At 38.1% G+C, this 21,190-nt stretch overlaps 5 protein-coding genes across 10 annotated transcripts in view; 4 read left to right on the top strand and 1 right to left on the bottom strand.

Annotated features, from left to right (window-relative positions):
• LOC110983659 (synapsin-like) overlaps positions 1-21,190 on the bottom strand; it is a 180,044-nt gene that overhangs the window by 31,644 nt on the left and 127,210 nt on the right. The gene's annotated exons all lie outside the window — the stretch shown is intronic.
• On the top strand, positions 1,978-5,988 carry LOC110983670 (metalloproteinase inhibitor 2-like). The gene is made up of 4 exons (XM_022243104.2): positions 1,978-2,184; positions 2,969-3,172; positions 3,821-3,948; positions 4,359-5,988. The coding sequence occupies exons 1-4, from the start codon at positions 2,040-2,042 to the stop codon at positions 4,575-4,577; spliced, it is 696 nt and encodes a 231-aa protein (XP_022098796.2). The 5' UTR covers positions 1,978-2,039; the 3' UTR covers positions 4,578-5,988.
• On the top strand, positions 6,212-9,385 carry LOC147799298 (metalloproteinase inhibitor 4-like). The gene is made up of 4 exons (XM_087135459.1): positions 6,212-6,461; positions 6,924-7,121; positions 7,543-7,670; positions 8,234-9,385. Exons 1-4 carry the CDS (start codon positions 6,320-6,322, stop codon positions 8,396-8,398), a joined length of 633 nt encoding a protein of 210 aa, XP_086991585.1. The 5' UTR covers positions 6,212-6,319; the 3' UTR covers positions 8,399-9,385.
• Positions 9,973-13,645, top strand: LOC110983665 (metalloproteinase inhibitor 3-like). The gene is made up of 4 exons (XM_022243100.2): positions 9,973-10,295; positions 11,591-11,803; positions 12,094-12,218; positions 12,607-13,645. The coding sequence occupies exons 1-4, from the start codon at positions 10,151-10,153 to the stop codon at positions 12,868-12,870; spliced, it is 747 nt and encodes a 248-aa protein (XP_022098792.1). The 5' UTR covers positions 9,973-10,150; the 3' UTR covers positions 12,871-13,645.
• On the top strand, positions 14,746-20,018 carry LOC110983666 (metalloproteinase inhibitor 1-like). Its single transcript, XM_022243101.2, has 4 exons — positions 14,746-14,965; positions 15,882-16,088; positions 16,625-16,749; positions 18,796-20,018. The coding sequence occupies exons 1-4, from the start codon at positions 14,833-14,835 to the stop codon at positions 19,075-19,077; spliced, it is 747 nt and encodes a 248-aa protein (XP_022098793.1). The 5' UTR covers positions 14,746-14,832; the 3' UTR covers positions 19,078-20,018.

The raw sequence follows: 21,190 nt of genomic DNA, 5'->3' as shown, positions 1-21,190 counted from the left end.
TTCAGGGGGAGGGCCATATCTACAAGTGTAACTCCGCCATCAGCAAGACTCTCATCAGCCAAAATCATCCCACAATCACTATTTCACAGTTTAAATGGAAACGGGAAGTCCAAATACTGAGTTCCAAATACTGAGGAAAATAAAATGCAAAGTGTTGTTGGCTTTTTTGCTGCAGAGGGTTCCTTTTACAGGATACATCAGCTGCCAGTCAAGGACAATGAACTCCTCTTTAGTTTCCTTGGTTGAAAAAAAAAAGAATTTTTTTTGCCGCCAGTGCTACTCAGAAGTAAGCAAAACAATCAGGGAATGCTGGCAACTTTGTATGTTTTAAATTTCATCATCGTTTTTAACATTTATTTCAGGTGTGGTTGACAAGGCACCTTCTTTCCCCAATGAATTCTTAACAAGTCCAACATCCCTAGTCCTCGTGATGCCAGACACAGGAATGTTCAGACTGAATGACTGTTTATGAAATAGTGGTCAGCTCCCTGTGGGGTAGGATTGGTTTCCGGTCTCCTTGGGGTTCACAAATATCAAGAGTGTATGTAGTCTGGTCAAACTTCTTTCTTCAGCCACTACATTGCTATTTTCACAATCAATGCCAGTTTCTGTTTCCATGAAAAAACAAATCTCTGCTATTCTTAGACGTCACATTTATTTTTCCAACTCCATATTTGTACATGTTGAATATGCATTGATGACAACCGATGTGATCTAAAGTTGGTTGAGAAACATGTACTTCAGAGTAGTTCCTGCTCTATGAAATAGTGTCTTCGACCTTGGGAGATTTTTGCACAACAATAAGCAAACATGCTTTCTGATTTCCGAGCATTAGTGCATCCAATTTTGTTATGTACTTTTTTCAGAAAGTGCTGGTGTGACAGTCTGCCACAAAGTGCGTCAAGCTCCCACGTAACAAAAGCGACCCTACCAATGATGGTACACAACCTACCCAAGCATCCTATTATTACAGACCCAAGAATAGTTCCTGTATATCTGTGGCTTGCAAAACACCATGCACGATTAGCCATGCGGCCGCTCAATGCTAGTTCTGGGCAATCAGTACTGTGTGATTGATTTCCATAATCCAGGCACATCATTGTCATCCCATCACTTTAATCTGAGGTGCCAGGGTGTGTCTGATAATGCAGGATTTTTCTGAGCACTGCTTCAAACCACTAAGGAAAGACCTAAATTTTACAACTTCTTGTCCCCTCTTTCCATGGTAAGAATTCTTGGATTGTTATTAAACACAGCATGTCCTCATCATCAGTAATAACTTTTACATGAGATTCTACTTTATTCCTTCACAAAATGAGGTTTTTCCATTAATGGGTTATCTTACAAATGCAAAACACATGAGTATTGGTTCTTTGAACATCTGGTCCAGGAACATGCTCAATGGAGCAAACACTCGACAATAAGTAATTCCTAACCAGAAATACAATGTCGGTATTTCTAACACCCAATACGCACAGTCATGCTTTTGTCACATCTCCTTTTTCCTTTTTAACAGCTGTACGCCTAACCCACCCATCAGAGGGGAAAGTGCCAGGAAAACAAATTGACAATAACAAAACTGAAAAAAATAGGAAACTGATGAAAGCAGGTTTTATCGAGATACACAGATATTTACATGTACCTGGAATTTGGAAGAAAAAACAACAGTTCCATTGCAGAAACTGGGAAATGGGACTTTCCCTTCAGAAATGGTGCAATGAAGTACATTGCGTTTTTTGGAGAATTCTCTTACCAAGAGCAACATAATTGGAATATTTTAGGTTTGCAGCTGAACAATCACTCCAACTTTACCACAAAATAGCAGGTGATTTGATTCAGGAAATTTTGCAATCCACCCACGCAGAGTGGGAGGGGCTTGATGAAACATCTCACTGCAGCTTGCTCAAAGTTATAAAAGGGGCCCCAGATTAGATGAAAGTCCAGACAAGACAACTGTGAACATAGTAATAAGCTTATCACAACACCAGTCTGCAGTAAGAAGATTGTTCCTGCAGTCCGCACAGAGCAACAGCCCAGGAATGATGCTGCTAACACTCAATGGTTTGTCTTCGCATCATCCGAAGATGCTTCTCTTCTGTATGATCTTGCCTTTCATCATGGCTTATGCTGAAGCTAGCGAATGTCGGAAACATCCCCAGCAATATGTCTGTGATGCTGACTTTGGTAAGTTTCATGTCCATGTAATGAACTGTTGATGGAGAAAGAAAACTGGTCTGATTTTTGCTGGCAAATGTTTACATCTCAAGATAGTGCGAACACTGAATGAAGTTTCAAACATGCACTTAGTAACAAAGAAGATGACTCTAGAGTCAGCCATCTCAGAGTAAGAAGAGAGGTCTTTTAAATTGGAGAGAAGCTTGAAAGAAGAAAAAACGACAAAAACCCACTGTTTGCTGCTTTTGGTGGTTCAGATATGGAAATTCTGTAGCAAAAATCAGACAAGTTTTCCTCTGTTGACGCTGTGGCAGGTACTGGCAGGATTGTTTGAGGTGGTCAACCCATGAAGATTGAGGAAGCTTCCATAGATAACCCAGAATGGTTTTTTTTTAATTTACTTTGCAGCAAATTTGTTGATTGCCTTTATGAATCAGCACTTTTAGAGAAGAATGTGTAACTTCCAAACCAGGGAGGGCAAATCAATATCACATGGTATGATCAATTAAATCTCAGTCAGGTGCACAAAGAAGTCGGTTCTCTGAAACCTGGGCCAAACTTTTATCCCATTTTCCTCTTAGTTTCCACTTTCTTTGATGTACTTTGCGGATCACCATTCACATCAAAACATTGGTCCATTTGTATACAAATGATGTTGAACTCTAAAAAGAGTGAACCATTGATCGGTCAATGTTTAAAATGTTGGATGGAGAGAATGACTGACTCAAAAAAAAAATGTTTCCAAAAAAATGTTTAAAGTTTAATTGTGAACGTTATCTCATTGTTTATGCAGTCATCAAAGGCAAGATTCTGTCCAGGACATCAGCTCAAGACTGGCTCAACCCAAAAATCTGTGTTGCCCGTTACAACGTCAACATCACTGCAATTTTCAAGGGCATCCAATTTGTAGCCACAGAGAATCAATACATTCACGGAATCAGGGAGAGCTGCAATGAGAAAGGTGGCCTCGACATCGGAGACAAGTACATCATTACAGGTTGGTTGGTTAGTTCTAACTAAAGTAGAAGTTAGAATGTGATGACATTGACTTGTAAGAAATATATACATCTGGAAATGGGAAAATTGGATTAGAAAATTTAGACAAGCTCATGAAAGCCATCGACCTGACAGAGGGGCTCAAAGCCCAAGCCACTCATTTTGTTTTCCACTAACTTGTCTTGTTGTGCTTTTGAACCTAAACTTATTTGAGTTTATTACTCATTAATATATCAAAACATCTGTCCACCCCAGTTATTTGATTTATCAACCCCCCAAGAAAAATCATCTGGCACACAAGAATCATCCCAAAACTATGTTGACATCTTTCTATTTTGACCTCCCATTAATAAGGCAATGCTGCTTTGTTGTAGCAACCTACCCAGTGTTAGGAAATAAATCACTCCCTAGACGCACCAACTATTACTCTCCAAAAAAAATAAAAAATAAAAAATCGACACCAAACTTCTAAAATATCAAAAATTGTTCTTCAACTCTGACAAAAAAATGCAGCATGGTGCGGGGCATGAGAGAGTAACACGAATGTAGCATGCAAAATTCCTGGCAGTATCACTTCATGGGGGTTTGCTGAACTGGCCCCAGAAATAATCTTTCTTTCTGACAGATTTTCATGCTTTCTCTTCTTCAGGATACCAAAGTGATAATAAGCTAAAGTCTGGAGATTGCCAGTGGATTGTCAAATGGAGCAGCCTGACCAAATTACAGCAACAAGCTCTCATCCACGATGCCTACACGGATAACTGTGACTACTGCCAGGTATGTAGCAATGGGGATCATGAGGGGTGACAGGCTACTTGAACCCCCCCTCCCCGACCCCCCCGCCGGAAAAATAAAACGTGGGAAGGAAACAAATGAATTTCAAATGAAAGGGGTTGAAAACCACTCATTGCTTTAAAAAGGCAAAAGTTATTGTGGATGAAAGCTTTGCCCATTCCTCGGGGAATTTTTCACAGAATGGCATGTAATTTCATGCCCGGAAAGAAATTTGATAATTTTTGTTGCCTATGGGAATGATTCAGCTACGATCAAAACATCAGGCTCTAAAACTTTTTGGTATTGTGTAGGTATAGGTCACCTGTAGCCAGCAAACAGTTGGCAGTAGTTTGTACATATTGCATTACAGAAATAAACTTTTCTGTTTGTAATTACTGTTTCTTTCATTTCAGATTTCAAGATTTGCATTCCGAGCATTCAACAGTTTGCAGCGGCCCGAGGCTGTTGGTGATACATGCTCCTATGACTTTTCATCTGAAAATGGTCAGAAACAACGCCAGAAAATGAGCTGCCTTAGGCGTGGCACCAGTCAGAACTGCTCTTGGATGCGAAACGATTTATATGAAAAGTTCAGAAATCTGTATGCATTGCCTGAAATACTCATCAACTAGTAGGCCAAGTTCTTCAGAAGAAATAAAGCACATTTTGGAGCATCAAAATGTTGATATGTGAACAAATTGGCGACTGAAATCACAATACTGCTGCATTATGATGCATGAACACATTCATCTTTTTGTTACCCTTACAAACTAAAAAGTGCATTCCACCCATGTCTTTGTATGTGCCCCTACCCATAAGAATGAAAATGAACATGCCTGCTTATCTTTGAAGAACATTAGCTAACCGTCCTTCTGCTGTAACCATCAAAAATAGTCAAAAATTCCTTCCACTTGATTTGCCCTGGTACCCAGACACATATGGGAAATTTGAATGGTTTTGACTGATATGACAACTGTGTCAAAAATGTATCTTTGCATAGGAGGGTTAGATGTTTAAATCAATGCTGCAAAATTTCAAACCTATGTTATTTGTACAGCTGTAATATAATCTAATTAGTAACACCTTCATCAGCAGTTTTTACGAAAAACCTTATTTTGTTCTAAATTACGCAAACGTACCACATTGATGAGCCCAATCCGTCCTTATGATAACGAATATTTGAGGTTTATTTTAACCACTATTTACCTTATCTGTATTTAATCAGAAATTAAGTGCATAACTTTTGCTTTAAATAAAAGCAGGATGAATTTTATATCAAATCTTATTATTTGAATTATGCAGGGTTACAAGTACATTCCACAGGTTATTTTTGTGACAGATTATCTGATGTGCCATGAGAAAACATGAAAAAAAATTAACGGAGGTAACTTGTAATAATGCCAGTCTTTCACAAGGTTTGCCAGAAAAAGCACCTTACATGTCATATACTGCATGCAATACTTGAATTGCAAAGCTGAATGTGATTTCTAATGCATTTGGTATTTTAGACAATTCTGGTTTAGGTCTTTAACTCTAGACATTTTTATACTCCACTTCTCACGATGTGACTTTGAAATCTGCAAAGAGTTGACATCAAACTGTGTAACACTTAGTCTCTTCACAATATTTGGAATTACTTTTACACTTATATTTTACAAAGGTGCTGAATGTGTACTCTTGTGGCAGGTGGCATTCCATTATTGAAGGGGTGCCAAAATTATGTGTGCAATATTAAACATTTCAATTACATATTGTTGATTTTTCACTTCATTTTAGATTAGAGATGTAGATGAACCAAATACTGCTTTCAACAAACAAGAAAAAGACTTTTCATTGTATGACAGTCTCAAAATAGGTTAATTAAGTTACCATGTTAAGAAAATAAAAAGTCTGAGTTTGCAAACTGTTTTACAAAATCACATTTCAGTTGACTGATGATTAATATTAGTTGTGTTTTGGGGTTTGCTTATAATTTTGTTGATTATACAAGATTCCCAAAATTTATGCAGTCTCTTCATTTGATTTCACTTCATTGAATCAAATTAATATTGGCATCGAACTACGAGGGATTCTTGATGAAACAGAAGAGCAGAACAGATGTAAAAAATGAAAACAAGGGATTAATTCAATCATCTCAACTCCCACTCTGGTGCTCTCATTGGCTTTGTGACATGATTCTGGAAATACTACACTCAGCAGTGGGCGGGGTTTCCAGTATCTAACTGTTGCTTCTAAAACACATAAAATGTGCCACTGAATGATGAGAAACTTCAATTCACCTGCTGACCAGACAACAAGTGGATCAGTATTACATGAATCATTCGATTAGGCTACTTCTGATCAACACTGTGTACAGAGCAACAGTCTTGAAAGTATGCCGAAATCCTCCAACTGTCGTTTTTTCCTTCATCCACAAAGGTTTCTCTTTTGTATGATCTTGCCTGTGGTAATAGCTTTTGCTGAAACTAATGTTTGTGAGAAGCATCCTCAACAACAAGTCTGTGATGATGATGTTGGTAAGTTAAATATCAAGAAGATGTTGTTTGGAAAGAGAACCAGTTTGGCATTCTGGGGAACATTTATGGAGTTTGCTGGGGAAAAAAATCAAATTTCCTCACAAATCAGATTCTTTCACATAAATTAAAACCTTGCAAAAAGTTGGAGGTTGAATTGATAATGTTGCACAAACTGGGCACATCTTACCTCATTGCAAAGGGCAGTTTATCTCTTAAACCATTTGTCATTTTTAACCATTCATTTTTGTGAAGCAGAGATTCATTTATTTTATGGTGTGATGTTCTTGCCCAGTATCACTCAAGTTCTCAAAAGCCTTGGTGATCTATCATTCACCAAAGTGGGGAAATTCAAGTTTCTGAAGTGGCAATCACTGAATGCAATTTTAATCAGAAAAGCTGGCTGAAAGCTGTTTTTGACAAAATTGTAACCTTCTTGAATACTCCTCTTTTTTTCTTTAACAGTCATCAAAGCCAAGATTTTATCCAGGGAAATTGATGAGGACTTTTTGTTGAATACTTGTCGTGCGTATTATTCGGTCGACATCATAAGCATCTTCAAAGGCATCCATGTAACTCAAGGGCGTCAATTCTTTCGTAGAGCCAGGGAGGGATGTGATGAAAACGATGGCCTTGACATTGGTAACGAGTACCTTATTACAGGTTGGTAGACACAAGTGAAAGGTAGGTTGAAGAGAAATGTGGAAGGTAAAATAACATCAATAAAAATAAGGGAAAATCATGAACAGAACTTTTTGTCCATACTTTTGTATGGAGCCAGTCCACTGAGTACCATAGGAAAGCACACATGTAAACATAATGTGGTACCATCAGTACATGCATGTAAGGAGACCTATTAGGCTAGGGGTCAGATTGTTTGAAAATCAGAGCGTGAATGGTGAAGAGAATGCAATCCGTTAGCCAAGTAACCAAATCTGAGTAAGACTTGAACATTTTTTTTTCTAATAGTAGGCATCACTGCAAATGTCAGTCCAAAAGTGATTCTAAAAGGTTCTAATGTCACACAAGCAAGATAATCCCTCTCTCTGAAGAGATTGATCATCCAATGATTTCTCATCTTCAGCACTTGAAGTGGAGGATGGCCTGCTCATTGAAGCTTGTCAGTGGGTTAAAAGATGGGAGTCCTTGACAAGGATTCAGCAGCAGTATCTCACCAATCATGTTTATGTTGACAACTGTGGCCACTGCCAGGTAAGAGAACCAGAATTATAGAAGAGTCTGGAGAAACTCAAAGTATAATTTGAACACAAAAAAGTAAGCAGAAACAACTTACAGCCAATATAAAGGACAAACTTTACTTTGAAAAAAGTAGCCTTCCTTAATTCTACAAACGGAAATGAGTTCACATGTTAATTAATCACTTTTTATGTTGTCTTGTGCCATTTTTATGTTTCTTAAAATTTACACAGCCTCAACAAGTTACCCTTATCCAACTACAAGCTTCCAAAACAATAAGCATGCTCTAATTTTGTGCCCGCAAATAACATGGACCATATCCCTTCAAATTATTAACTGCGTACATGGTCACAAACCTATAATGTCCGTCTAGCAATATACCTCACAATGAGTTACAAAGGAAGTGGCACAACATCGCACAAAAAAACAACAACTCAGTATTCAGGAAATAATAGAATTCATGCTTCCACAAAGGGCTCGAGTAATATGCAGCTAATTCCGAATCCGTTCATGCCCTGTAAGGTATTTTACATGAAGACTATGTTATTGGCTGTTCTTTTCTCTTATTGTCATTTCAGATTTCCAGGGACCTCGTCAGATCAAACTTTGATCAGCAGGTATTGTCAGCACTTGGCACTACATGCTTCTTTCAAGGTGAAACTGAGACAAAATCCAAGAATGAGAGCTGCATCAGATACAGTACAAGACGTCCGAGTTGTGCTTGGGCTAAAATAAATTTGTAAGTTCACACCAGAAATACAGACTCGATTTGAGATGTTCATCAACTAGCAGTACAATAAATGTTCAGATTTAACACATTATATTTGAAGCACAAAAATGTTACAATGTCAATACAGTGGCCCCTTAAATCACTGATACAATGCTGCATTAATCTTCTGCTTCTCTTAATAATAGAATAAAAATAATATTAATTAAATAATAATAATCAATAAAATTAACAGAATAAAATAATAGTTCATTCTAGCCTATTTTTTATTTGTGTTTGCTTTCCCAACGAGCCTTTAAATGATTAAGCCTGAACTATTCATCTTCAAGAAACTTCCATTTGTTAGCAATGTATGCAATACCACAACATTTGTTCTTATCCATTTAAAGGAATTAATACGCATGAAATGCTAGTTTTCTGGAAGGATCAAGAGTAACAGCAAATTAAAATGTTAAAGATGAAATATGTAAACTACAAATTTGATTGTAATTTACAATATGCCCAGTATTTTTGACAATTTTAGATAAATTCTTTGATGTTAATGTCCTTTAGTTGCAGTTCTCACAATATGTCTTAGCCATATCATAATATTTGGAATGGACTGAAACTGTTAAGTGTTACAGTGGCTTCAGCATCTAGCACAATGTAATTTAATTGAATTGCTAATGTTCTAATGTTGTTTGTTATTGTTTGTTAGTGTTATGTTCATATTAAATGAAAGTATATAAATGTCAAACATGCTTTCAACAAATATGAAGACAAGACTACTTGTGATATGACAGCAACAAAAACAAATTATTCATAATATCACAAATTTCATAAATTAAAACATGGTTGAGAGCAGTTTGAAAATGGGTTTCAACACTGCATTTACTAGTGTGTTTGGCCTGGCCAGCCAGCCCCTGTGGGATGATTTCTCTGGATAAGAAATTTAATTTGTCCTCATAATGAATTTGACTGTGTAGTAACTATCATTCAATACATCTACAGTCTCCACTGCCAATACATGTGTGCTGTTGTTTTGTGTCTTCCTCGTTTGAGTGTCTTTAATCACGCAACGTTCCCTCATTTTGCGCAAAAGCAGTCTCTTCATCTTGTTTTTTTTAATTCACAGAATCAAAATGCTTTTGACCACAGATAGACACAGCAACTAGAAGCAATTTAATTAAAATTGAAGACAAAATGGAAGGTGAAATGGATGAAATCTTAGAAAAGATAGTCTGTCCTTCTTTTGTGGCCTCACTGAATGTTACAATGGTCATGATGTACAACAGAAAATGATACTAAAATGGACATAGCACAAGGAAGCAGGGTCAAATTGTTCATGTATTTTGATGACTGTTTCTCTCTTGATCGTCAACATTAATTGCATCACAGAACTGAGGACTCCATTAAAAAGTTGGTAAATACCACCATACAATCAAGGGGATTCAACTTTTTGGTGCACCATTTGTATAGGGTCAAAACTTCTCTCTGTCTTTTCATGAACCAATCAAGTCAGGTTTGATCCAAGGGCAAGTCTAATTGCCCCTTTAACCCCACCACAAATTCCTCCCCACTGGTTCAGATATTGCTATCCCATGAAGTCAAACCTCTATCATCAACTGTCTGGTTTAAATGCCTCCCTTGACCTACAGAGTGTAGTTGCTGCGTACTACACTCCACTAGCAAGTTGCCAGTGTAATGAGGAAATTTACCCAGCCTGAGGCAGACTAAGGTTGGTCCGCCAAGACATTCCTTGTAGACTTCCAGTGAATAAGGAACAAAGATGGAGGTTCTTCTCAAGATAAATGTGATACTGTTGACAGGAGTGCTGCTGCCTGTACTGGGTCAGTCGAACCCACAGAATTTGGCAGCCCAGTGCAGTTGCCCCATCAAACACCCACAAGAGAAAATCTGCCGTGCTGATATTGGTAAGAAGTAACAGACTATTTGGTTTTGTTCTGGTTCATACATTTGAACAGTGTTTGCCACTGTTATGACTGGATAGGAGTGAACTGCATGGTTTCAATACAAAACTGCTGTGATAGTAAGGAAAATGAACCATTCAGATTTTATACATAAGTTCTTTGCCCAAAAGGGGTAAAAAGACTAAGACTAAGACTTGGGTATAACATACACAAGGCCTGCTTAGAAATAAGATTTACCGATGTCCTAAAGTGAAAGGCTAACATTGTACAACGTTCCTCAAAACAATTAAGGACATCCCCCTCTACAGGGTTTTGTACCAATATAACTGAAACACAATAAAATTCATTCAACCATTGGCATAAATGACCTGGATACGAGGAAAATGCTTATAACAATGAAGAGAAAGCATTCCACATAACATAACCTGACCTGAGTGGATTCCCTTCCATAAACAAACTCAAAACTTGCTCAAACAAATTATGTAGCACAGTACTTCACTATTACAGAGTCTTTCACAAGTTGTGCAAGATTTGATGGTGCCTCGTCTTGATTTCGACTAAAGATGAAAAAATGCAAGGATGGTGCCGGCGGAGGTGTTCTGAACTAAATTCACATTTTCATACTTTTGTTGGAATTATGGTATAATATTTATTCATGTTTAAGTGTGTAGGAGGGAATTGACTTTTCATATAAAAAGGGGAGCCCTTTGTGTTCGTTATGCAAAACCTATGATGAAACACCTCAGAGAGTAAACACAATTATACATATAGATGGGAAAAAGGATTCTGATTTTCACACTGTTGTTGGAATTATGGTATAATATTTATTCATGTTTAAGTGTGTAGGAGGGAATTGACTTTTCATATAAAAAGGGGAGCCCTTTATGTTCGTTATGCAAAGACTATGATGAAACACCTCAGAGAGTAAACACAATTATACATATAGATGGGAAAAAGGATTCTGATTTTCACACTGTTGTTTCAGTTACGTGTTATAATGACCATCATTAAAATGTTAGTGTGTAAGAAAGAAATTCCATTTCTGTGCAAAGAAGGGACTCCCCGAGTAAAGGCCAATTATTCACAGAGATTTGGATTAAGTACTTCAGACGATAAAAATAATACAAATGGGAAAAAATGTGGTTCAAAATGTCATCTGGGGCAATTTTTTTTTTTGGGGGGGGGAAGGGAGCACTCAACAAAAAGCTGTAAAACCTTTGACAATTGAAGGGGTCATTTCTGACATTTTGTACTTGAACTTGAACTTTCGTCTTTTTTTTTCTTTCTTTTTTATTCAGTCATACAGGGACGGGTTATCAAAGTTGAATCCCCTGGAATAGGCAAACCTGGCATGGGAGGCCTTCTTGAGTACACAATCAAGGCAACCAAGGTCTTCAAAGGTTCTGACTCGGTAGTCACCAAAGGGCAGAGGATCAAGATGATTACATCAAGTTCGTCACAAAAATGTGGAGTGACAGAGATGGCCATCGGGGAACTTTACATTCTGACAGGTTAATAAAAACTGACTGAAGAGATACATGCAAAAGATGCATTTTTGTGTAAAGCCATGGAAATATATTTTCAATAACTTCAGATGTTGAAATTTACGCAATTGTGTTTTTGATTACCCGGAGTAATTTTGTGAGACAAAAATCTCACTGCAGAAAATTATAAACCTCTATTTGCTAAGGGATAACGCTTTGGAGCTGATTAACTTTAAATGCATGTAGAACATGGTATATCCCGGGGTTTATTCCCTTTGAATTTTCTGCTCAGATGATGTTTTGTTAACCCTTTACAGGCCTGGAGCTCGAAGGAGAAGTTTTCTTCAGTCTGTGTGAATGGGTTCAGCGATTTCAAGACCTGACACCCGACCAGCGTCTGGGACTCCGGTCCGAATACAATGTTGGATGTGGATTTTGCCTGGTGAGTTTAGGAAGTAATATCTCCTGTTGAGTTCCTTCATTCCTCCTGTTCACCTTTCTGGAGACATAGATCTTAAGCCTGTGGCATTTTACTATTCCTAATGCATTCCAATGAAATAAGGGTTGCATCCACTCCTTCCAATCCTGCCTCCTGATGACAATAAACACTGGTTTATCTACAAAGGAAATTCAAAATCCATCAGCAGTCATGGCTGAATTCCAAACTGAGTAACTCTACACACATTCAGTGTGACGAGCTTAAAAATTTCAAATCCACCAAAAAGAGAAATGTTCTTAAAAATACTCAAATGAAAAATGTCATGTTTGAAAAAAACATCAGTGTTCAGTCTTGAAAGCTCCACTTATAGGTGATCTCTGCAATTTTCCAGATTGATCAGCGAGATAACAGTGTTCCTGGTATCCATGACAACCCATCAACAACTGGCAACATATGTTACCACGATCCCCTTGGCTCAGCACACCTCATGATTGAAGACTGTGAGAGTCTGTTTTCAAAGTGTGTACCCCATGAGATAGGAGACAACAGGTGTGTTTGGACAGAGAGCAAACGCTACAACAAATGTGTGGCCAAACGGCTGAAGAAACACACAGCCTTGCAAGCCAAAAGCCAAAGCAAATTGGCCGGGTACTAAGGTGGCTAACTTCAGGTCAAAGGTCAATTTTTTATGGCTTAAAAATCATAGTACAAAAATGTGAGGCTACTGTAAAGATGACAAGTATAATTTGATGAAAAAAATGTGATCAATTAATCACATTTCAAGAAAAAGTTAACTTCTGAAAAATAAACATGAAACAGTTTAAAATAAATACCCAAATTAACCATCAAAAATGGAAAAAAAAAGAAAGAGATAGTTCAAATGTTAACAGCACTATAATGTTATTGTAGTCATTCTATTTTACTATTTCTGTAAATAGGATTTATATATAAATGTAATAAATTCAAAACATTTTGAGTGCTAGTTCATAATCTTTTTTTTTCTTTGCACTGACTGGTGTTTCTTCTTAAAAAAACCTTTGTGAGATGTCTTTATGACAACTGACCCAATGAAATGTGAAAAGCACAAACAGCCTCTGTGAAACCAAGGTGGGGGGGACTAGGGCCAGCCCCCTCCCCAAAGAGCCAAACATTTCTTTATATCAAAAAGGCCATTTGGGGTTTATTTCCCTTCATTCCAAAAGCACATGAAAAGCCCCAACAAATAGCCTGACCTCTCAAAAAGTCCATAAAAGGTTACCTGAAAAATCTGACTTATTTGGCTCTAAAAATAAATAATTGGTTTTTGGATCCACCCTTGAAAGGAACTGAATAAATGAAAGAAGGCAGAATATTAGAAGTAAAACTTGCACGTATGTTCTCACTTTTGCATGATACTTGAATAAATTTCAGAAATCATTAAATGCATTAAAGTTGATAATTTTCATTAATGTAATTTTGTCTGTTAACCTGACATAAAAGTAACAAGCCAGCTGAATTGCTAATTTGAGGACCAATCAGTTACTAAACCCAATATTTCTATACAAATCTTCAACGAGGGAAAAGAGCACTGAGAACATTATCCCATCTGAAAAGACGTAAGGACACCCCACATTATAGCATCTGGTAGTGGATTCCATCACGTTTGTCACACATGGCAAGTCTCCATACCAGGAGGATCGAAAGAGGATGTGATTAACCCATACAGTCAAAGGAACAATGTCAGGCCAAGTGTTCATGCACTCTTACCAAGACACCCACACAAACAAATATCCACATTAATGTTGAAGTGCTGGAATGATAGGGAGGGGGGGCAGATGGGCAAAGAGAAGAGGAAATGACATTTCAAGTGATGTGTAGTGTCTGATGGTGAAAAGAAAACACTAATGATAACTGAGAAAAAGGGACAGGGACGGACGAACGGACGGATGGACGGACGGACGGACGGACGGACGGACGGACGGACGGACGGACGGACAGACAGACAGACAGACAGACAGACAGACAGACAGACAGACAGACAGACAGACAGATAACTAGAGATAAGAGCCAGTCTAATGGATAGTGTGACTAGTGGAATGCTAAGAGTGAAAGAAAAAGCATGAAAATGACATCAGCAAATGCAATATCTTGCTAACAGATATATCAAAGCCTAGATGTTTCTCATCAGCATCATCTAAACAGTTTTTGACACTGATATCCGCATGTTGTTTACTAACAGCACAAGTCTACAGAGATCACAAATATATTGCAAATCTAGAGCAAAATATCCCATGATGTCACTTCTAGCAACCCACGCGGGGAACACCTGCTGACAAAAATGCCGGACCAAATGAAGCTGGCGGGAAGCAAACAATTCAACTTGCCATTCCGGTTTGTTCACATTCGCCCCACAGAGAAAAAAGCAAGTGTGCAAGTGACGATGCAATGAACATTTAAAAAGTTGAAAGGGAGTGAGCACGAGTAATAAAATATCGGCTGAAATCAAATAAATGGCTGGATAACTTTCCAGTTGATCAGAGTGGGAAACAGAGTGGACTTAACAACAGTTAGGAAGTTTAGAACAAAACAAAGTCGGTGAGGTTGAATTATAAATCTTCTTCCTGCTTATCGTCAGAAAATGTCTGCCCTTATTGCAAACCTTCTGGCTGTTCTTTCAATCAGTATAATTATAGCTGTATCCATTTCGCCAGTGTGGAGCTGCACCTGTCAGAAGAGGCATCCCCAACAATATGTATGTGATGCCAATTTTGGTAAGTAGGTTTACGGTTTCTTGTGTGATTCTACATTTCAACTCATCCGTTGCAATTAGCTAATCCGATTACAAATCAGTCTCAATGACATTTAGTGACATCAAATTTACTTTCCTCATTGCAGGTTTCGTATCAAATGTTTATGTTCCCAGACAGCAGAATCTGATTATTTTGTGTGAAGTAACAAAATTTTAATTTTTAAGAAATGGTAACACCAACAGATTCAGCAAATGAAATGATAGACAGTCAAATCTGTTGCTGTTCCTCAAGAAATCAAGTTGCTGTGGATTGCTTTTTCATGCTTGAATCCTTACTTCAAATAAAAAAATGAATGGAAAACTGACCATTTCTTTCCAAACTATGTGACATGAATTAGGCAGTCCATGTGAGGACATTAAGTCCTCTCCCCCCTTAAAACATCTGATTCAGCTAAGACTTGAAGCCATTTGACTACATTTGACTTGGACTCAGCTAGTGGTGGACTCCAACAACTTGTTGGACTCAAATTGAGTTCTTAAAGCTATGTTTGGAAAGTCCTCGAGAAACAAGTTAAAATAATGTTTAAACACAACCCAGTTTCTTCTGTTTGATCACACAGTAACTCTTGAGGAGGTAAAATGTCTCTAGATATCTTTACCTTGCTAGTGGAGTAGGTATGAATAACAAGAGACCTATTTGGTGTCCTTGCTGTGGGCATGTGCAAAATCATCATGGGTGAATAATTCATTCACTTGTAGTTCCAATCATCAGTCTACTAATTGATTTTATGTAGCTGTGACGACCATCATGACTAGGCTTGGTCTCGGACAATATGGAATTGGATTTGGCTCAGGCTCAAAGCTTTGTGGACCTGTTTTTCGTTTTCGCACTTGTGTGAAAAACTAACAAAGTGCTTCCTATATCTTTTTCAATTCAGTCTTCCGAGGAAAGGTCTTGGGAAAATCCCCTTTCCAATCAGCCACCAGCTTGCCTGGACAATTTGAGTACCAAATTCAAGTACAGAGGGTCTTCAAAGATCAGGTGGATGGTGGGATAGGTCGGAAAGTTAAGCTCATCACACCAGCATCAGAGGCACTGTGCGGGGTTCCAGAGTTAACACAATCCAAAACATATCTCATCACAGGTGAGTTGGATATAGCGCATTCATCGGGAAGGGCTGATCTGAAAACTAAACTTTGGGGGGCCGAAATTGTTTGAGGGGCCCCCTAACATTTAAAATGTCTTGCATTTTACATTTTGTGGCCTTCTGAGCTGTGAGGCGAAATTTTGAGGCTTTTTACATTCTCCAAAAAGGGAGTGACACAGTTCCCCACAGTTGAGTTATTCTTGTTATTTCTCCCCAAGACAGTTTTGTTCCTTTTGGGGCAGGTGTAGCCCCCATAGTCTCCCTCCCCCTCAATCAGATGTTCATAGGGAGTAAAGTCACTGATACCCATACCCAAGATGGGACTTGTATTCATAGAGTAAATAAAAGTTACTTTTCTGTTTTTATCCTTTACCTCTTATATAATTTTCCGATAACATTGGACAAAAGAAAGATAGCCCCCTTCCCCCCAAAAGTTTTAGCAAGTTCGTTTTTGTAGAAATAAAACTTTCTACCCTTATGGGAAAGTAACCCCTATTGTCTCCAAGATGATATTGAATTCTTTATGCTTGTAGGTGAGGTGATTGATGGCCAAATGTATTTAAGTGTATGCAACTGGGTTGCTGAGTGGCAGTCCGTGACCAGACCACAACGCCAGGGAATCAAACATCTGTATATGAAACACTGCACCAACTGCATGGTAAGGGGCCAATCATTATTTTCACAATTTCTTACAAATGAACACAACTGTACAAACCGTGAGATGGGGCAATCTGTTTGGAACCTTGTATGCTTTTCAAATATATTATACATGACAAGACCAACACAGAAATCATAGTTTCTTTTCAGCTTCTACTCTCCAGATTTCCAACAGTGAAAATTCACTCTTTCTTTGACTGGAAACCAGACTAATGGATGAATATGAAATTTGTTCACTCCAATAGATGAAGATTTCACTCGAATGTCCAGTGGAAGGGGTTCTTTTTCAGACAATTTCAATATTAATGCAGAGTGATTTTCACTTACATCATATAGTGCATCTCTATAGTTTCACTTTGTTGGATTTAGAGAGGAGGAACCCACACCCCTCCAAAAGCAATACCGACTGTATCACATGTCAATACCTATCAGCTGAATATTGGTTTCAAATGAGTAGTTTGACCAACCAACCAAACAATTCAGGACTGCCATCTAAATACCTTTCTTTGTGTTAAAGTTGGCCCAATTTAATAGAAATGCTAAGCAGAAACAACTGGGGAACAAATTTGCTTGTTAAGAATATGTTTAATGGCTGGGAACCAGTCACAACCAATACAAACAGCACCGTAGTTTGCCTGGTAACAAGTTCTTGCAAAGCAAATTATGTTCTTTACTTAGCAAGTGGTGCACTCTACAGCTCAATCAAAATGGCCAACAAATACCAACGAGGGAGAAAACTTTTATTCAGTCTTCCCTCTCACAGCAAGCTTGAAGTAACCACTGCCTTGATTTATTCAACAGAGACATGTATAATTAGATCTCCCACCTGTCTGTGTTCAAGTTAACTGGAAAGAACACTGATAACGCACAACCACATACATTTGATCTTTTGCGAATTCCCTCCCAAGTATAGCAAAAGGGGAAGGGGGAGGTTGTGCGTAGATGTGGGTGGGGATTGCGTAAAAGACAGGCATATGGTCAGATGGGTGAAAACTGTGTCCACATAGTAGAAGTAGAAGGGGGAGGTTGTGGGTAGATGTGGGTGGGGATTGCGTAAAAGACAGGCATATGGTCAGATGGGTGTAAACTGTGTCCACATAGTACGATGGAGAGAGCAGATGGCGAAACATTGCAGATATTAATTCAATGGCACAGTTCAAGATCGGATAAAGCTGATAACAGGGATGCTGTTAAAAACATTTAATTATGAGTTTCTGGTTCAGAGGTCCTGATTAATTAGTGAATGGGCTAGTGATTCCACTAGAATGCTCTGAATGAATACCTCAATTAGAAGATGCTAGTTTGACGGAAGGAACAATGACTAGGTGTTACAAGATTAGATTTCCTCTGATGATTCTCCATGTGATGACTCTTGTTCTCCGTAATATCAGCAATTAAGTCGAAATTGTCGGTGTATGGCTGACTGAGCACCTTTTCATAAATTACCACTGTTATTGCATATTTCTAATTAAAACACAACAGGATGCTCCACAGTTCGTTGGTCGGGAAATGAAATCACAACAGCTGAGGATAGCTTCATTTCGGATGAGCCAAATTTATTAACACTTACTTACTCTACAAAACATTGAACCTTCTGACAAAAAATTTCAGATGGTGATGTTTATGAAGAATGTCGAATGTTTGAGTAAGCACACCACATCAGCAAGTTCTACTCTCAGACCCTTGCTGAGTCACACAGAAAGTTCACCACAGGATGCAAATGCAAACCTTCAAGTCTGATCGGCATGTCTCAACTTTGCCAGTCTCTTTACCTTTCCCAGTTAGCACTTTACTTTTCTTTGTTACTGTGTACACACCTTTTGCTGGATTTAAATATGCACATCAGATAACACAGGCAAATTAAAAGGTCTGCAGGACTTTAAACAGGTTGATCATGAGTCCTTCTTATGATTTGAAAAGCATTTACTATGGGGTCTTCCCAAACAGTATACAAGAAGAGCATGCATGAATCTATTCTGAACAAACTTCTTTTCCCTCAAGCATTCAAAACTCTGTTCACTAACACTATATCTCTTCTCCCCTACAGGTGCGAATCGAGTCACCCAGTCCAGTATCTCATCCACTGCCTCAAGGACCACTGGACTACTTCCATGGGTGTACTTATACTTCCTATACACACCTTAGTATTGGCATAGCTGATTGCGAGGCATCATATGCAAGTTGTGTACAAAACCACAACAGGGGATGCGGTTGGCTCAGTAACCATGGCTACCAAGAATGCTTGGAGAAACGCAATGTTGTGCTACAACAACTAACAGATAATCAAAAATTTCATCTCAACGCCATTGACCATGGAGGAAACTGGTAACGACCATAGTGTGGTGACAATTAGCTAACTTTGTAAAAAAAGCCAAGGGGTGGTTACAAGTTTAACAACCAGCTTGGTAAAGTAGCAACTGCAGATTGATCAAAGGTAACCAGACTACAATAAAAGCTAAGAAATATTTACATTTGTAAATACAACTTTCTTTGATAATCCTTTTGGTAACGGTAACTCTAACAAGAGTAAAAATTAGACTCAACTTGATTCAAATCACTCGGCATTATACTCAGACAAAATAGAATGTAAATGTCAGGGGGGAAGGTGGAGTCGTAAGTTGAAAAATAAAAAATACAGTACGCAAGCAAACAAGTCTGCATCATCCTCAAGAGTGTTCCAACAGTACAACATGAGTAATACTGAGATCTGCATTTATGCTATACAATAGAGTACCAAAGTGTGGCGTCACTGTGAACCAGAAAGTGTTGGTTCACGCGCTGGTTCTCGTGCTAATGCCTTTTACACACTAATTGTGTGCGTGATGTATTTACTTCGGTACTCTATGGTGAGATGCTCCCCACTATGAGTACCAACTTATTTTTCGGATTTGAGACCTCAGCCTGCCTTCAACTTGACCTATTTCCAGCTGTCATTCAATACTCTGAAAAAGTAAATATATCTACATTTTCTACCCAGAGCATAACTTTATTATTATGCAAATTATGTTTATAAGAAATGTGTGCGCATGACACATCCCCTGAACTAATTTCGTTTTCGAAATACTGAATCCCTTTCTTCACTTTGAAAGAATTTCAGTTCATCTTTAATCAACAAAACCTCTCACAAAGTTGATAAATACCTTAATTTGAAGGGGAAACAGGAAGAACAGAACTGCTTTGAAAACATTGAGAAAATAAACATATTATTATTGAATATAATTATTATTATGAAGAAATATGAATTAAAGTGCAGCATGTCTGTGAACTGTACACACTTTTTTAGATTGTCTCTGTGTAGTGGAAGGGTGCATTCCACTAATTCAAGTGAGAATTTCTGGCCAGCTCATTAGCATTAAAAGTGCCCCCCCACAGTATCTTTTGAAAAAGGACATTGTTTGGCCCCCAAAATAGTGAGATTGTGTAAATCATTGCCAAGATCAACTCCCTGGGTGTTTGAGCTTTCATATGAGAGCAGACTGGCTAAAACCTATGGTTGAAAAATGGTCCTAAGTGCCTGATAAAGTTGAGGATTGCCACTTGAAAAATGGCTGCAATCAGACTTCGGAAAAATCTCTTTTAGGGGGGGTGATTTTGTTTTGTGGGAATAATTAAAAACATAAGTGGTTAACCCACAAAAAATTGAAAAGAAATTGAAAGATTAGTGACCACACAAGAATTTCATTTTTGTTTCAGAAATCTCAGGGATGTTGGCATGCATGTTATTGGGCCCTGAACAGTGCTGATTTTACATTGTTTTCAATGGGGCTAGAATTAGTGGACTGTACCCGGAAGAGTCCTGTAAACCCAGCTGTCAAAGAGGGCGCCCTTTTTACCATCAGCATGTCCACAATCACTGATACCGAGTGCAAACCTGGACTTGGTCAATAGCTCTAGCTTCAGCCTTCAGGTTTCACAAATTTATACAAAGTTAGAAGTACCTCTCTGTGGTCCCAACTTGGCTCCAATGGGGGTAAATATTTGAAAATGAACATGGAATCTGTCATAAAGCCATGGAGCCACACCTGGCACACACACAAGGTATGGAATATTGCCATGGTACTGATGAGAAGATATGAATTCAGTCTATACGGTATGGGAAGTGAGCCCTCTATCTATGGATCACTTATTGGCAGCACAAAAAATATTTTCATTAAAAATATGGGACATGCTTTTGACGGAAAAACAAAGTTGTATGAAAAAGCTAACAATTGGAAAACTGTACTATAGAATCTGTCCTCCAAATACTCAAAAGAAGTCAGGCAAATGAGCAAAGAGTGAGATAGTGTTGATAAGTCTTACAAATATGTGTGGAATGCCCTTTTCATAGCATGTTGGAATGATGTACACGAATGAATATCATTTTGAGCCAACAACGTACCATGGCTGTCAGTTTGTGAATGATGGTCAAGTAGCTTTAAGAATGATCATTTGCCAATGGCATG

This window comes from Acanthaster planci, linkage group LG04 (assembly GCF_054643075.1).
Source record: "Acanthaster planci isolate LZ-2023a linkage group LG04, COTS_SCS, whole genome shotgun sequence".
Lineage (NCBI taxonomy): Eukaryota > Metazoa > Echinodermata > Asteroidea > Valvatida > Acanthasteridae > Acanthaster > Acanthaster planci.
Note: the sequence above shows the minus strand (reverse complement) of the source record. Positions and strands in the feature narration are given on the sequence as shown.

Coding starts and splice junctions, on each gene's coding strand:
- LOC110983670 (XM_022243104.2), top strand. CDS start 2,040: ATGATGCTGCTAACACTCAATGGTTTGTCTTCGCATCATCCGAAGATG. Junction 3,173..3,820: donor AGACAAGTACATCATTACAG/GTTGGTTGGTTA, acceptor TCTCTTCTTCAG/GATACCAAAGTGATAATAAG. Junction 3,949..4,358: donor ATAACTGTGACTACTGCCAG/GTATGTAGCAAT, acceptor CTTTCATTTCAG/ATTTCAAGATTTGCATTCCG.
- LOC147799298 (XM_087135459.1), top strand. CDS start 6,320: ATGCCGAAATCCTCCAACTGTCGTTTTTTCCTTCATCCACAAAGGTTT. Junction 6,462..6,923: donor AGTCTGTGATGATGATGTTG/GTAAGTTAAATA, acceptor TTTCTTTAACAG/TCATCAAAGCCAAGATTTTA. Junction 7,122..7,542: donor TAACGAGTACCTTATTACAG/GTTGGTAGACAC, acceptor TCTCATCTTCAG/CACTTGAAGTGGAGGATGGC.
- LOC110983665 (XM_022243100.2), top strand. CDS start 10,151: ATGGAGGTTCTTCTCAAGATAAATGTGATACTGTTGACAGGAGTGCTG. Junction 10,296..11,590: donor AATCTGCCGTGCTGATATTG/GTAAGAAGTAAC, acceptor TTTTTTATTCAG/TCATACAGGGACGGGTTATC. Junction 12,219..12,606: donor TTGGATGTGGATTTTGCCTG/GTGAGTTTAGGA, acceptor GCAATTTTCCAG/ATTGATCAGCGAGATAACAG.
- LOC110983666 (XM_022243101.2), top strand. CDS start 14,833: ATGTCTGCCCTTATTGCAAACCTTCTGGCTGTTCTTTCAATCAGTATA. Junction 16,089..16,624: donor CAAAACATATCTCATCACAG/GTGAGTTGGATA, acceptor TTATGCTTGTAG/GTGAGGTGATTGATGGCCAA. Junction 16,750..18,795: donor AACACTGCACCAACTGCATG/GTAAGGGGCCAA, acceptor TCTCCCCTACAG/GTGCGAATCGAGTCACCCAG.